Raw genomic sequence first — 16,342 nt, forward strand, 5'->3', positions numbered from 1 at the left:
CATAACCTCCCGATCAGGGAGACTAATGAGACCACTGGAGAACAGAAGCCAATCAGTGCATTTGCTATGAAGAGGAGAATCATCAGAGAAGGGAGACATCCCTGATGCTTCCGAGGGAAGCCACATGGTCAAGCAAGACCTAGACCCATCCTAGCGCAAATGGCACTAGCAGAACTGAGAAGTTTCCCCAGGAATGACTCCCATAAAAGCTAAGCTGACTCTTAACTTTAGATAGAAACAAAAGTCAGTTTGACTGCTTCATCTTAAACACTTAGCAAAGACATTAAAACCAAAATACAGCCATTCCTGGACATTTTAAATAATAATAATAATAATAATAATAATAATAATAATAATATTTTAAGGTATACACTTTATGTTAGCCTCCCAAAATAAGTAAGACTAGAGGCTACAAAGAAGGATTCTCAGACAGAAATGCCTGATAACTATAAAAAGAGACTATCAAGAGGAGCTGCCAGAGACAGAAGTTTTTTTTGTTTAAGGCCTACAGATATTCCTAACCTATACAGGTAGGCTTCGTGTTTGTAGTATGATTATCCAGCCCTGAGTAACAGAATTAAAGGTTTCTCTATTAGACACAGAGCTCATACTAGTAGAAGAATTTTGCAAGATCAGATGACATTAAATTATTAAGCTGTATCTTATGGGGAGGGACAACTGTAACACTAAAAGTTAAATGTTATGCCTACAATCCTGATAACTGGGAATGTAAAAGCCTGGTGAGGGAACTTCTATACAGTGACACGTTCCAGCTGCTGCAACATTTATTCAGTACTCATGATTTTTGTTTCTCTCATAGAAGCACCCATCCCCAGATGACTTTACAACCTGTTCTTCCCCAACCAGACTTCAAACCGAACTGACTTCTAAAAGGAAACTCATGTCCCTCACGCCGTGCCCCCTCACATCACCCTCTCTCAGCTCAGAAGAAGCCAAAATGAGTGACGCCTCTCTTCTTACAACAATGGAGCCAAAAATAAATAGACTATCAATATAAGTAATTAATTAAGTCAGGTAAAATCAGGGAGACCGGTTTTGGGTGAGTTCTAAAAATTTAGAGACTGTTACCTGAGGGATTAAAATTCCCACAGTGCTCTTCCCCTACCCTATCAAAGATTTGAAAGGGACACATAAGAAAAGGGGGGAATGATATACCTAGCCTAGTTATCTCATTAGATTAGAAGCCAGCTTGTCACAAGTTATGAAGGATTCATTTCTGTTTTCTGTAAAAATATCAGGATGTCTGTATGGCCTGGCCATTAGTTGATGTTGTAAAGCTGATTGGAATGCCTGCCCGTGCCCTGAACTCACCCAGGTCCGGTTTTCCCTGACCAGATAACAACCCTTTCCTAAACCTTAGTGACGCCTCATAAATTCTGGCCTTCCCTGGCCGGACAATGACCCTCTCTGAGTCTCTAAGATCTCCATAAATTCTGATGCCGGGGCCAGCAAAAATGTAAACTTGTGTTATGCTCCTCAGAGTGTTGTTATCTGTAACCCCCCCCCCTTTGTGTAACTTTTTGGGCTATAAAACTGGGCCACAAAGAAGCCTCGGGGCTGTCTTGTTCCCGCTGTTTTGGGAGGGAAAGGCAGCCCGGCCGGTCGAAATAATAAGCTTGCTTTAATTTGAATTTAATTGGAGTCAGTGGTCTTTTCTTGCGTCCTGGTCTAACACAACAACAACAACAACAACAACAAAAAACACCTATCAGACTAAAATAATTTTGAGCAACCAGGGAAGTAGCAGTAATATGGAAAATACTGACTTTTACCCAGGATTAAGAGTGAAGAATTATGGTGTCCCAATCCTCACAATGGGCATTTACCCAGTATGAATATTCCTTCCGCTCCATTTACAGCCAATAGAGCCTTTCAAATCTGCAGCAGAAGCATGACCTCCAGTGGAATAAGGGGTAAGTGGGATTCCCCCAATGCCTTTATACTCATTTCAGACTCTGGAGTCCAGAGGTTATCAGTCTGATGTGAATAATAAGTTTGTGCCTCTTTTTTTTTTCTATAAAATTTTATACTTTGAAAAATGTCTGGGTCTGGATATCTAACTCAGTGGTAGATTGCCTGACCAGCAGGTCTACAAGGACCTGGATTCAATTCCACCATCAAAACACACACATACAAACACTTACATACAAACTTTGAAAGTTATTCTTCTAAATCACTCAGAGGAAAAAATAAATGTCAATTGCTTCACTGTTGGTCCCACCCATCAATGAAATCTGTGCTTCAGCTAGGGTAGCCTTCCACATTATAAATTATACTTAGGCCAAATGTCTTGATCTGTAATCCTAATCATTTCTACAACTTTAACCCTCCTTGAAACTTCACTTTCAGTCATACTGAACATTGTAGAGTCCTATGGACCCATTACAATTGTCCCTCTCATTTGCAACAATATTTTCCTTTGACTTTATCCTCTATGCACAGTTTTCTGAAGAACCTCATAGAGAGGGAGACACCCACTGGAGGAGAGATTTTTGAAAATTTAGCTTCTGAGTTTTGCCCAATAGTTATGCTACTAGTTTTGTACACCTCCAACCATTTCTTCCCCATGTCTCAAACTCTTCTAGGTGTTTCTCTGTTGAGTCCAAATTCCTTAGTAAGACCTCTTTCTTAAGCTAGTTCTTAGTTATCCATAAATTTGATCTCTCTTCTCCTATGCTCTCCAACTCTGTTCTTTGTTTGCAGATATTTGTCTGGGTAGTTTTACCCTCTCTTTGTCTGTGAAAGGTATTTTCTTTGAAACCTTGCTTAATCTGCAAAGATTGACATATACGGCTCTTCTATTATAGATAGCAGGTAGTCACTGAGTATTTATTTACAAATCAAAGGAATATTTTGCAGATGTTATTGCTGAAATTTTTTTACACAATAATTCTATCCCTAAATATAAATAATTAATGTAAATATACTTCTTTAAAAGAACGTGTTGGCAACTTTTAGCTATGTGTCTTATATAAAGACTACAATATTATACTCTGACACAATAGTGAGAAAACTCTTATTTACTGCTGAACAGTATATATTTTAATAAGAATGAGAACATTCTGAGCTTCACAATCAACTTTGTGTGAGGGAATCACTCCGAAACTCTAAGGGAAACACAAAAACACACAGCCTTTGGTAGGTTGGTAATGTCAACTGAAGTAGAGGTGGCTCTCCTTCTGTCTCTGGGATCTACCTGCTGACTCACATGGCCTTGGGGAAGAAACATGGGGAAAAGTACACAAGTACAGAATGAGTACAGATCATTCTTCCCGATCATTTTTCAGTATAACAACTATTTACATAGCAATTGCATTGTAATGGTCCTAGAACCAATTCCCTGAGGCTGCTCTCAGAAACCACCTTACATAAAATACAGTGCTTTTTATTGCCTCTTCTATTCTCTGGAAAATCAAAGGAAGTAATTTACCCTGAGAACTTTCAAGCACAGGTGGCAAGTAATGAGAATTAGCTTGACATTCCGAAGTAGCACTATACCTCCAAAGTTTTAGATTTCTAGTGTAATAAAAATTAGACAGGCTCCCATACCTATCATGAAAGTTTCCAACCTCATCTTTTAGTTTTTTTAAAATTATCATTCATATTTTTATTTATCTTAAAAAATATTGTAAGAAATGAAAAATACAGTTGCTATGTTAAAGAAAAATTTAATATAGCAATTACCCTTTCAATGATGTATTAACAGGGCAGCATCTACTTCATATGAAACTGCATTTAGTGATTCAGAAGACTGCTTCTCCTCCTTTGTGTGGACTGCACACTTTACGATCGGACCTTTGGTTTGCTTCTTTAGTATATTAAGTTTGAAGGAGCAGGTCAAGGTGAAGTGCATGATAAAATGCTCAGCTCAGCAAAGGGGTATGAGCAGGACTGTTGCAGTGAATTCAAACATTTTGGAAAATCTGCCAGGCTTAAGGATACTTTCCACACATGACTATCAAATAAATGAAATAATTGTATATTATTTACTTTAATAAACTGTTAGAACAAAATATTTTAATGTCTACATAACAATTTTACCTTCTTTTTCGGATTTAAAAATACCTTCTAGGCTCATTTCATTGAGTGGGGCAAAATTCTTACAGCAAAATTATGAGGTGGTTCATTTGTTCAGGACTCTGCTTATGAATACTGCCCTGACTTAATATCAATAGTTTTCTCTCACTCTCCACATGCCACAGTCTGAGTGATGAACACTATTGGCATATTCGTTGTAGTGCTTATGGATTCTGTACTTCCTTTATCAATTCTCAGATTACCTCGAAGGTCCAGGCTTCCAATGATAGGATCAGAAAATGAAGGACAGTGAAGGATTTGGATTATACTAGTCTCAAAAGTAAATTCAAGAAATTCAGATACCAGAAATGTGTTCAGATGACTTTTGCTTCTCTATAATTTACCAGTGTGAGGTTCTTTCACATTCACATGATAAGAGTTTGATGACTTGTGATAATATTTCCTTCCTAAAATGAGACCTTACCTTTTTTCCTAATATTTAATTTATTACTAAAGTTATTCATTAAATTAATTGAATACTAACATTGATTAATCATTAAAGTATTTAATTTACAAAATTAACACTTATGGTCCTATCCTGATTTGATGGCAGTCTCATTAAGAATTCAAATGAGCCACTTGCATCTAAAATTCCTTCTTTACAAAAGTATTCTTTTGAGCATCAAGCTAAAGTAATACACTAAATGGCCAAATGTGGCCTGTATGACTACTTAATTTTCCACAATGTTAAATTTTAAAAATTCTTAGATAATGTAAAGTTATACCTGTCAATGTCAATTACTGGATCATGAAATGTCACAATTTCTCAGAGCACCAGATGGCATCCTATTTGCCTATGATGCTTTGGTCCCCAACATTAGATTTCCATCATCCCAGGATCAGAACACTCCCCACTGTCCTCTATTTTCCACCTCCCTCAGACATATGAGTCACTCCCTTATTTTGCTTGCAATAGCTTTTGAAAATACTATACAAATCTTAATTTCTAGATAAAATATGTGTATGTGTGTTTCCTAGCAAGAGATTACTTATTAATCCTTAAAATTAGTAAGAAGAAATATGTCCACTTATATCTTAGGCCACACTTTGGCAAAAGGAGGAAGTGTATTGGATCTTGGGATCAGATGTCCTGATGGGAAGGAAGAGAATGGAAGTGTTCTCTGAGGAAGAGAGTCCCAGTCTGAAATTGTCGCACTGACCGGAATGAAATTAGCAGCTGGATGAGATCTGTGGAGCTCAATGGTCACTCCCAATTAAATAATAATGTGTGATGCTTTGGCTTTGTCATGTGTCACTCCATAGTCACCAAGGTTCAATAATTTTCATACATGACTAGGTGAGAAGGTGCGTCTTTCAACTCAACATATATCTCTCCCACATATTCCAATATTGTGAAGTAGGCAATTTATCAGATAGCACAAAATCATTTTTGAATCAGATGTTTACAAAGGATATGATCCCAGGTTAAAAACTTCAAACCTCAAGTTCCACCACTATATCTATAACTCTAATATGTTTTAGTTTGTGTAACTCTAATATGTTTTAGTTTTAGTTTGTATAACTCTAATATGTCACTTATACAAACTAAAACATGTTTTTCCCTCAGTTTCAGCTTATAGGTATCGATACAGAAAAATAATAAAAGAATGCTTTTTAATTTTTTTTAGTGGGGGGGGAGAAAATTCATACCTTCAGGTATGAAGCTGTAGCTTTAGGAACAAAGAAATAAAATATGCATTATCTATTTATTTTATGTTTATATTTATATTGGAAGATAGGTTGACATATATTTATTTTGGACAATTATGTTTGCACCACATTTGTTCAATTAAAAATATTGAAATTATTTTTCTACAAACAGAGTAAGATAATGTATCTTTCATTAACACAAATGATCTTTAATTTGACATTTACTAACCAATTAAAATGCTGAAAGGACATAATTTGTTCTCAAATTAAAATGTAGGCAAAACATCTCTTAAAGTCCATGTGAACACATTACCTTTGTTGCAGCATCAAAGCAGATAAATCCTGTGCTAAAGTCAATGGTGAGGCCCATTAGATGACTTTCTAGCACACAGGCATATGTCTTGCACTAGACACAAACAGAATAGATACTGTTAGTTTTCATAGGATTGATGGAATATTAATATTGAGGTATATGTTATAGCTCCCATACCAAGCAGCTTATATATTACTTAATATAAAAAATAATTGCATAAGGAGGAGAGTTTTATTGATATATCTATTAGTAAAACAGAAGCAAAGAATGTTTCTATGATTTTTTCCTAGGGGTTCTCAAGGCCAAGTTTCTAGTCTTGCTTCTTACCATGTCTTTATGTTGTGCAAAATTGTTACTCCTTGCTATATTGACAATAAAACTGCATAAAATTTTAAGAGTAGGCAAGCTCATGTTAAGTCGTTATATCCTGTACTCAAATATCACCACATTTTAAAAGATTAAGTTCTTACTTACATTCTCATTTCATGGACATTATTAAAAAAGAACTCTCCAGCACATAAACACAGATTCAGTAACCAAGGCAAAATAATATTTCTTGGCCTTGAGAGTCTCTGTGTGTGCTCCATATGGTACAAGTTATTACCCAAAGTTCAAACATTTACCACTTTCCTGTATTTGCTTCTTTAAAAATCAACAAGTTTGGGCCATGGGTGTAGCTCAGTGGTAGAGTTCCAGTGTTAGAGTTCTTAGCATGGGCAAAACCCTGGATTCAATACCCAGGATTGAAAATATCTATAAATATGCAAGCAATGCCTTTTGACACGGCAATCAGAGTATATTCTAACTTTTGTAAATATTTTTGGAGAACAAATAAATAAAAATAATAAAATTTACAATTATACAAATTAAAGATACAATTATACAAATAAAATGTGAAGTGACTTAGGCCTTATGTACAACATGGTACATGGTTATATAAATAGGCCAATTTTACTTGCATTTAATTTCAAACTATAATGGGATATTCAAATGATTAATTCACATATAATTCACATATAGAATGTGTGTGAGAGGGAGAATACTATCTCAAGTAAATGTTCAATATCAATCTATACTTCATATTTATTTTTATATTACATATAAAATATACTAATGAATCACATTGTGACTGTAATCATGACTAAATAGATCAGATTCTTTTTACCAAAAAGCCATATACATGTCTTTAAGACTGATTTTAAAATATTAAGACAATTATAACCATACAAAATTATTCATTTGGAGTACAATTTTTCAAATACGTAGATTAGAGGATATACTTAATGAGCCTCAAAAGTCCATTTATGTGTATGATTATATTTGCTTAATACAGGGGCATCTTGAATGTTTGCCTCCATCCATTAGTACTTTATTAAAAGTGCCATCAACATTAAGGGATGTTCAATGCTATACCAGTTCATACTAATTTAGACTTAATTGATTGCTATTTTCAAGTACTGTCTTTTTAAAAAAGAATTTTCCAAGTGAAAACATATTTAGTATAATGCATTATTTTTTTCTCATTAAGTTTAGCATTACAGATAAAATTGCATTGTTTCAATAAACATCAAATTGAAACAAAAAATATGCTTAAAATTGAGACCTACTGAAGCTTAATTCTCTAATGTGTAATGTTAATTAAAACATATCACAATTGTACTTAATATTTTTCAATATAGAAATATATACTTATTGTTTAATTTTGGTTATATATATTTTTATGATATGTATGCCCTTTTGGATGACAGCTGTCTATAGCCAAGCAAAAAAACATGCAAATCAAATTAATGCTAAAATTTATTTTATTTACCAACTTTAATGATAGTAAAACATTGAAAAGACAAAAGAAAAAAACATAATTCTTTATGTAAAAATACTCATATATTTGAATATTGAAAATAATAGTACCAAGTATTCAGTCAATCATGACTAACAAAAAGAAATGGTAAAATCTTAAGAAAAGCTCAAAGCTTAAAAGACATTAAATATTTGGCTTTTCACTTTTGATATATATTTTAATCTGACTGTGAGCAACTCTTAGAATAGTTCAAAACATTTCATGCAACATCAAGTAAGAGAACACAAAACCTGAAATCAAAGAACAGGTCTAAAATATAAAGCAAGAGCATAATTTCACCTCTATCTTATTTTTAAAGAATGGGAAACTTATAATGAAATCTTAACTTCAGACTTATGTTCAAAAATTGATAATTACTATTTCCAAGTGAAGTGAAATGTTCCAGATAAATGATAACTCAAATTTGCCAATTCCTTTTCAATTAAATTATATTGTAACTTTTAAAAATGTCCTTAGATGTTAACATGTAAAATAAAATATTAGCCAGGCACAGTGGAACATGCTTATAATCCCAGAGATTAGGGAGGCTGAGATAGGGGGATCACAAGTTTGAGACCAGCCTTGGCAAATTAACAAGACCCTGTCTCAAAAAAAAAAAAAAAAAAAAAAAAAAAAAAAAGCTGGTGAGGTAGCTGAATGGCCCCTGAGTTCAGTTCAATTTGGGGGGAAAAATTAAAAAAAATAAACACTGTTTTAAGATGCTTTCCTTCTTTCCATTTTTGACATTAAAACACTTATTTTGGGCTGGGGATATGGCTCAAGTGGTGGCATGCTCGCCTGGCATGAGCAGGGCGCTGGGTTTGATCCTCAGCACCACACAAAAGTAAAATAAAGATGTTGTGTCCACCGAAAAATTAAAAAATAAATATTAAAAAATTCTCTCTGTCTCTCTCTCTCTCTCTCTCTCTCTCTCTCTATCTATCTATCTATCTCTATCTCTTTCTCTCTCTCTCTCAAAATAAAACACCTATTTTACTGATTTGAGACTCTGTAACTGTTTACATATAGGAAGAAAAAACTAGAATTATTACAAAATGTCAAATGAACAATTGAACTACCAAAATTTGAGATTTCTCTCTATCCTATTTCTGTGAGTGAAATGTCAAGCTGGTGCAACTTGATGTGGTGACTTCTCTTAGTCATCAGAGAAACCAGTTTAATTTGTTTAAAACCATGCATACATCTCTCTTACTATAGGTTACCATACTGGTACATGCAATGTTAAACTATTACATTTGTTTCCAAAATTAAGTGTTCATATATGTATTTAGGTCTTTGATTTATGGATCCATTTGCATGGCACAAATGCATTGTAATATTTTAATTTTGCTACAGATCTGTTAGAGGTATGGGAAACTGGCCCATTTCATGATCTCATGAATTGAGGCTGAAGGCCCTCTGAAGTTTGATCTAGATATGACTATAGCCTGAAGAATTAAATTTCAGTAAATATCTATTGGTTAATTGATGTGAGCAAAATGCATTGGATTTCAGGGGATAGGTGAATAAAATAATCTCAAGCCACTTACAGCTTAGCGTGGGGAATGGCCCTGTGTCACTCCAATTCAAGACTTAAGAAAGTGATAATATTTCCAAAAGTAGGAAGAAAAAAGAGTTTGTACAGGATTTGTGGAAGGAATCATGATAGTCAATGAGCAGAACACATCAGAAGTCAGAGAAATGTTCATGGTTCACACAAAAAGTGGGGAACTTTGAAAAAAAGTTTTAAGTGCTATGTATGGTTTTCAAGGGCACAAAAGGCAAGGTTTTCTAGAAGGGCACCATGTGTGAAGGAAGACAACACGCTACAAATTAGGTGGTCAGGTTTCAAGAATGGGATGTGACCTTGTAAACAATCAACTAAAATTAGAGCATTTTCTCTATAAGATTCAAAGTAGAACAATGTCCAAATACATTAGAAATGTATTTTTTGAGGATTTTTAGGAAATAGTGTGGAAAGTTAAAGTTGTGGGACAACTAAAATATTATTCAGAGGTGCTTTATCATTCATTTAAAAATAATGGTGAAATATCGAATGTATTTGAGAGGGAGGTCAGTACTCATTAGACTGTCATTTTGTACTGCCTTGAGGTTATATGAGAACACTAGGGTTGTGGTTGTGCAACCCTGGTTATCACAGGTGCTACCTTCCACAGACTCTCACCTGTATCCGTTCTACTTCTAGAAAGGTGGCCGTTTGGAAGGCTCTTTCCCACTGGGCAAGGTCACACTCTAACTCCACGGAGAAGTAGAGGTCTTCCCCAGACTCGGACTGCACAGTGAAGCAATGTTTCCGACGGTCCAGCAGGTCACTGTCCTGATGAAAACCTGGAGTTACACCAGCTGGCATACATCAATTCACATTGCTAACATGACCAGACTTTGCATCAATCAGCCTTGAACACAAGGTGCCGAGGCCACCATCAAAAAGATAACACTCTGCTGTCACTAAATCTTCATTAAAAATGGCTGAAGTTACCAAAACTCCAGGCTTGAAGTTCACACCAAATCCATTATTCCTCTCTATTCACACTGATGCATATCCATAAAATAGAAGTTGGGCTTTCTTCCTTCAACTCTTACTGTAACATAACTACCAAGCCATTTAAAACATAAAACTCAAGTTTATGACTATAGGAAAGGGTGATATACAATCCCGTTTCTTTCAAACAAAGCTGTCAAGACATTGGAATTAAAAAATGCTTATGTTTGTAAAATACAGATTTTTAAAAAGCTTTATAAACATGTTAGGTTTTCACTGAGTTGATTTTGGAAAACTTTAAGCAATTATGAAAATATTCTCCATGAGAGATGAAAGAGAAAATGATTCTACTTTGTCTATAGCAATTATATTGAATTTTTCTTTTAAAAAAACACATTTTCCTCACTTATGTAACTATATTTCATTGAGTCAAAAGGATTCTGAAATTGGCAATTTCTTGGTCTTACCAGAGTTTTCAAAAAAAGTGCATTCCAATTTTCAGAGATGTTAAAATGTGGAAAAAACTCCACTAAGGATTTATGAAATAGAGTAACCTAATGTAATTTTTCAGATTATAGCTTTTGAAATACATAGCGGTGTACTGAAAATTGCCAAAAGGTTAATCATTGGTGTCTTTAATCATTTCCTTAGATGGAAATATGCAAGTAAATGTATCATCATAAAACACAGAAAATGTTAAAAAGTCTCTGCTTTGACAGTGATTTAAAAATAATAACTATTTTCTTTTCATCTCACTTGTATTCTTGTAATTGCTGGAAAAGAGATAATAAAAGGCAGTTAGTTACTTCCAGTGTTGCAGAATTTAGCTCTGACACTTGCTGCCAGTAGATGCTCAAAAACTAAAAAGAAAATGTGTACTTTTTGTATTTATGATGTTCCTATGTTGTCTAAATGAAGAAAAAGTAAAAAAAAAATTAATGTTCCTTGAGTACAGTCCAGAAATAAACAGATTGTAAAGTACTTTTAAATTTGGATCTTATGTCTAGGGAGTGTGTTGGTGATATTAAATAAAAAACAAAAACAATAAACATGCTAGTACAATTATTATGTGTCTTTATAAAAATAAGAATATGATATTAATCAGTATAGATTTGGAAGCCAGAGAATTGTTCTTTATGAAGTAAATTTTAAATTGTGGTTAAGATGGCGTAGGAGACTGAGGCGCGAAGATCACAAGTTCAAAGCCAGCCTTGGCAACTTAGAGAGTATCTAAGCAGTTTAGTAAGACCGTGTCTCAAAATAAAAAATAAAAAGGGTTGAGAATGTGGCTCAGTAGTTAAGTACCCCTGGGTTCAATCTCTGGTACCAAAAAAAAAAAAAAAAAAAAAGAGAGAGAGCCTAAAAAATGATAGTGGCTAAAAATAAGTAAGAAAGTAATATGAAAAATGGAAAGCAGAGAGAAAGAAATGGCAGAGGCCTGTAGCAAGACAAGCACATCAGATAGAGCACTAACCTCTAGGATATATAAAGCATTAAAAAAACTTAATACCAAAAACACAAATAACCCAATCAATAAATGGGCCAAGGACAATTCTCAGAAGAGGATATACAATCAGTCAACAAACATTTGAAAAATAGTTCAACATCTCTAGCAATTAGAGAAATGCTAATCAAAACAACTCTATGATTTCATCTCACTGCAGCTATCAAGAATACAAACAACAATAAGTGTTGCTGAAGATGTGGGGAAAAAGGCACACTCATGCATTGCTGGTGAGACTGCAAATTGGTGCAGCCAATCTGGAAAGCAATATAGAGATTCCTTGGAAAACTTGGAAAGGAACCACCATTTGAACCAGCTATCCCACTTCTTGGTTTAGACCCAAAGGCTTTAAAAACAGCATACTATAGGGACACAGCCATATCAAGCAGCAAAATTCACAATAGCTAAATTATGGAACCAACCTAGATGCCCTTCAGTAGATGAATGGATAGGGAAACTTTAGTATCTATACACAATGGAATATTACTCAGCATTAAAAGAGAATAAAATCATGGCATTTCCAGGTAAATGGATGAAGTTGGAGAATATAATGCTAAGTGAAGCAAGCCAATCTCAAAAAAACCAAAGGCTAAATGTTTTCTTTGATATGAGGATGCTGACTAATGGCGATTAGTTGGGTGGAGAGCATGGGAGGAATGGAGGAAGTTTAGATAGGGCAAAGGTGAGGGAGGGGAAAGGAGGAGGCAAGGGGGTAGGGATGATGGTGGAATGAGTTAGACATCATTACCCTAGTACATGTATGAAGATACAAATGGTGTGAATATGCTTTGTGTACAATCAGTGACTTGAAAAATTATACTCTGTATGTGTAATATGAAATGAATTGCATTCTGCCATCATGTATAACAAATTAGGATAAGCAAATAATAAAAAAAGAGTGAGTTAATGATGCATTCCAGAAAGTTTGACTAAGCTCACACAAAAAGTGGGAGAGATATTAAGAGTTGAAACTTGGGTGAAGAATGAGGAGATGGGTCCAGTTATAAATTTTGCAGTTGAACATAACTGTAACGACAAGCAATTACATCAAAATTTTAGTATATGCTCTATCTGTACTACAGATAATTTAACATTTACACTAACTTTTTAAATTAATAACATTGGCACAAAATTATAACTAAACATTGCAGAATTTTCAGAAACCTTGCCAATTGTATGGGTTTAATTGGCTTTAATTTCCCTTGTAATATAAAATGTTAATCAATGTCATTACTAGCCAGACAATTTTGCTATCTCTTCATTCTCATAAACTACACATTGCAATAAAGTCTCAAAATGACCTTCATGTATAATTTTTCTATTCTCTTGGCTTATTTCTATTCTCATAACTTATTTCAAACTTGATGTAGCATCTTCTATATATTATTCATATACTGAAGCTCTCACAGACAAAGGGTTTTCTAATCAACTCCGCAAATAAAATTTCAACATCTTAGAATACTTGTTTGTCATTTGTTTCTGTTGTTTGTAAGGCACTTCTCATTCACTGACTCACACTATGAGCAGTATGGACATCAGAGTATTAGGCCCTCATAGAGTGAAGGAGAAAACACATTATGAGCCTGCTATAGAGTTAAAGCAATAGGGAGCAATAAATAATTTTTGAGAGAAAGCAGGAAAGGGGAATGTTTTATCCTAGGAAGAGACTGTAGCATCGTTAAGAACTTCAAGACTAATGCAAGAGCAGTTACAAGCCTAACTGATGCTCTGCTGCTGCTGCTGAGAAGTTCACAGGGATGCATGGCTAGAAAAGCCACTGGAGCATTTCAGTTAAGAAGCACAAAACCAGCTGCTTGAGACAGAAAGGTGTGTGTGGGGGGGGGGATGTTGGGAGTAGGTGGATGGAAGAAGGCAGAAACTGAAGGAAGGGGCCACAAATTTGGAATTCTTTTTCAGAAGTTCAGTGAACAGTGACTGTAGCCCAAACTTTACAAAGGTTTACTTTCAAAGTGATCAACTAAAACCCTTGATTCCCAACCATTGGAATTTCCTCCTTTGTTATCTGTGCCATTTCCAAGAGTTGTGTTGACATTCCTTGTCTTCAAGTAGCTGCAGTTATTATCAAATTAATATAAGCAATCGATACTGTTAAGAAAGTAATTAAATAATAACATTCACAATTAAAGATGCGTATTAGTTAGAAACATTCATAGCATAATGAATGTTTATGCATGTTTATCTCTAACAGTATTAATTAATGAAAGTGTATCTATACTTGTGTATGTATGTATATATGCATTTTGTATATATATATATTCTTCTCTCTCCCCCTCTTTCTCTTGCTCATACAATTATATATGATAATAAGATGATCATAACCCAGGTGCTAGCTTAAAGTGTCTGGATTCAAATCTTATCTCTCCCAATTTTTAGTAGGTAATCCTGGGCAAACTGATTACTATATCTCTCATTTACTTCACTCATCTGTTAAAATGAAAATGATTAACTGGTCTGATAAAGATAATTAAATAAGATATTACATATAATTTTAGCTTAATTTTTGATAAATAGTAATTCTCAATTAATGTCAGGTAATTCTGATATCAGAATAGATATTCAATAAAATTAATATGTCATCCTACTCTCCTTTGACTGGCTCTTGGTATACATATATAGAGAGCAGTGCAATTTTAGAAGGGACAGTATTCTCTTTATGTTCAATGTTGGTCAGACCCATATGAGTCAGAATGTGATTTTCCTCCCAGTATAAACAATCACTTGGGAATATTTTCTTTACCTGTTGGAAAGTATAATTTAATAATGGCAGTTATACTAAGTTATACTAAGAACTAAACATATCTTGAGCATTATTGGTAAATTTTTCTCATTTGCCTTTCTCTATCAGAGTATTCTCTGTTTTATGAAATTTGTTCTAAATTCCATAAATTTTTTTCTGCAGAGGATCATTAGCCATGTACTACACTTCACAGATCCATGAAGCAATACTAAAAAGAAGGAATGTATTATAAATGTTGGCTCATAATACATATTTTCCCAAGTTATTCTGCAATCAATGGGTGTACTTAAAGTATATTTCTTACTATAAGTAATTAAGTAAGCAATGTGTTTTAAATAATTATTGAGTTAATACATATAACCAACCATAAATTTGCTTTACTTAAAACATATAATATAAAAGTTAGAAAAACCTGACAAAAATCAGTGCATTTTCATGACGGTGGAGTTCCTGGGTATGTATTTTCTTCCACCCTTACACTACAATTGTTCACCCAGTATGTGTCAGTAAGTCAGTATCCTGTTTTATATCTTTCCAGGTCCACTTATCATTGCCCTAATAATATCTAATCTTATTTCATTTCCTTCAGATTAATAGCATCTATGAAAGTAAGAATACACACGAAAAAGGAATGGTATCCCATTCAGGGCAAGGATAAACATATTTGTATTATTATATTAAATGTAAATTTCTTTGTATAACCTATCACCTTACCAATATGTTTATGAATGTTAAGCTTGTTATTGCTCTTTTATGTGAACTTGTAGTGAGTCAGGAAATCACTGATTCATGAGTGCAAAATTATTTAAGCCAAACCAAAATTGTGCCTTTTTTTTAATTGAAAAAGAGAAATAGACCTAGAAGGATTTTCTAGTTATAAATTCAGATTTTTATTCTTTTGCAGCTCTATGGTAATCATTAAATCTGAGAACAACAATCATTCTAACAAAACCGAATCTTTTCAATTTATTTAGAGTTAGATCTTTAGGAATGATCAAGTGTTGATCAAATCTATCTCAGGTAGTTTTATTAACTAATTAGTATTCTTATTTTTTAATTTTTTATGAAAACAGCACTCTTGACATTACTGTATATAGTAAAAAATTTTCTATAAATCAAAATATCCTAAGAAATACATGGTATTTCAGAGTCATGGCTGGAGGCAATCCCACTTGTTGTTCCAAATGTGGCCACTGGAGTGTCACAAACAGCAGGAATGAGGCTGGTTATCTGGTTCTGTCTTGAAGAAATATTTCAAACAATGCCACATTTAAGTGTCTCCAAAGAATGGAATTCTAATTCTTACCCCTTAATACTTGATATATGGAGTGTGTTCTTCAATGATCTAGTATTCTGTTTTGAAAACTGTGTCTCTCATATAGCAGTTGATATTATTTTTTTCTCTTTCTTCAGATGTAATTTTAATAGTAACTTTTTAAAATGATGTCTTTTTATATTCTTGAGAAAATTCTCAGGTTACCTTTCAGCTTTCTCTTATAAAATAAATGAAGTATATTATTATACCTTTCCTCATAGGTGCTGTCTAAGCTATTTAATTATCTTGCTATCGTCACTGCAGCCTGTCCAACTTAGTTTGAGTCTCCCAAGTATTCTAAAACATAAACTAGCAGAATGGACTCATATGGGTCTGACCAACATTGAACATAAAGGGAATACTG

At 33.9% G+C, this 16,342-nt stretch overlaps 1 protein-coding gene across 2 annotated transcripts in view; it reads right to left on the minus strand.

Moving 5' to 3' along the window:
• Window positions 1-16,342, minus strand: part of Sntg1 (syntrophin gamma 1) — a 345,728-nt gene that overhangs the window by 60,071 nt on the left and 269,315 nt on the right. For both annotated transcript variants that reach the window (XM_026395196.2, XM_026395195.2), the window contains exons 14-15: window positions 10,084-10,236; window positions 6,062-6,154 (exon numbers count right to left, since the gene is read on the minus strand). In XM_026395196.2, coding sequence (XP_026250981.1) covers window positions 6,062-6,154; window positions 10,084-10,236 — 246 coding nt within the window. The remainder of the gene's footprint in view (window positions 1-6,061; window positions 6,155-10,083; window positions 10,237-16,342) is intronic.

The sequence above is a fragment of the Urocitellus parryii genome, chromosome 7 (genome assembly GCF_045843805.1).
Source record: "Urocitellus parryii isolate mUroPar1 chromosome 7, mUroPar1.hap1, whole genome shotgun sequence".
Classification (NCBI taxonomy): Eukaryota; Metazoa; Chordata; class Mammalia; order Rodentia; family Sciuridae; genus Urocitellus; species Urocitellus parryii.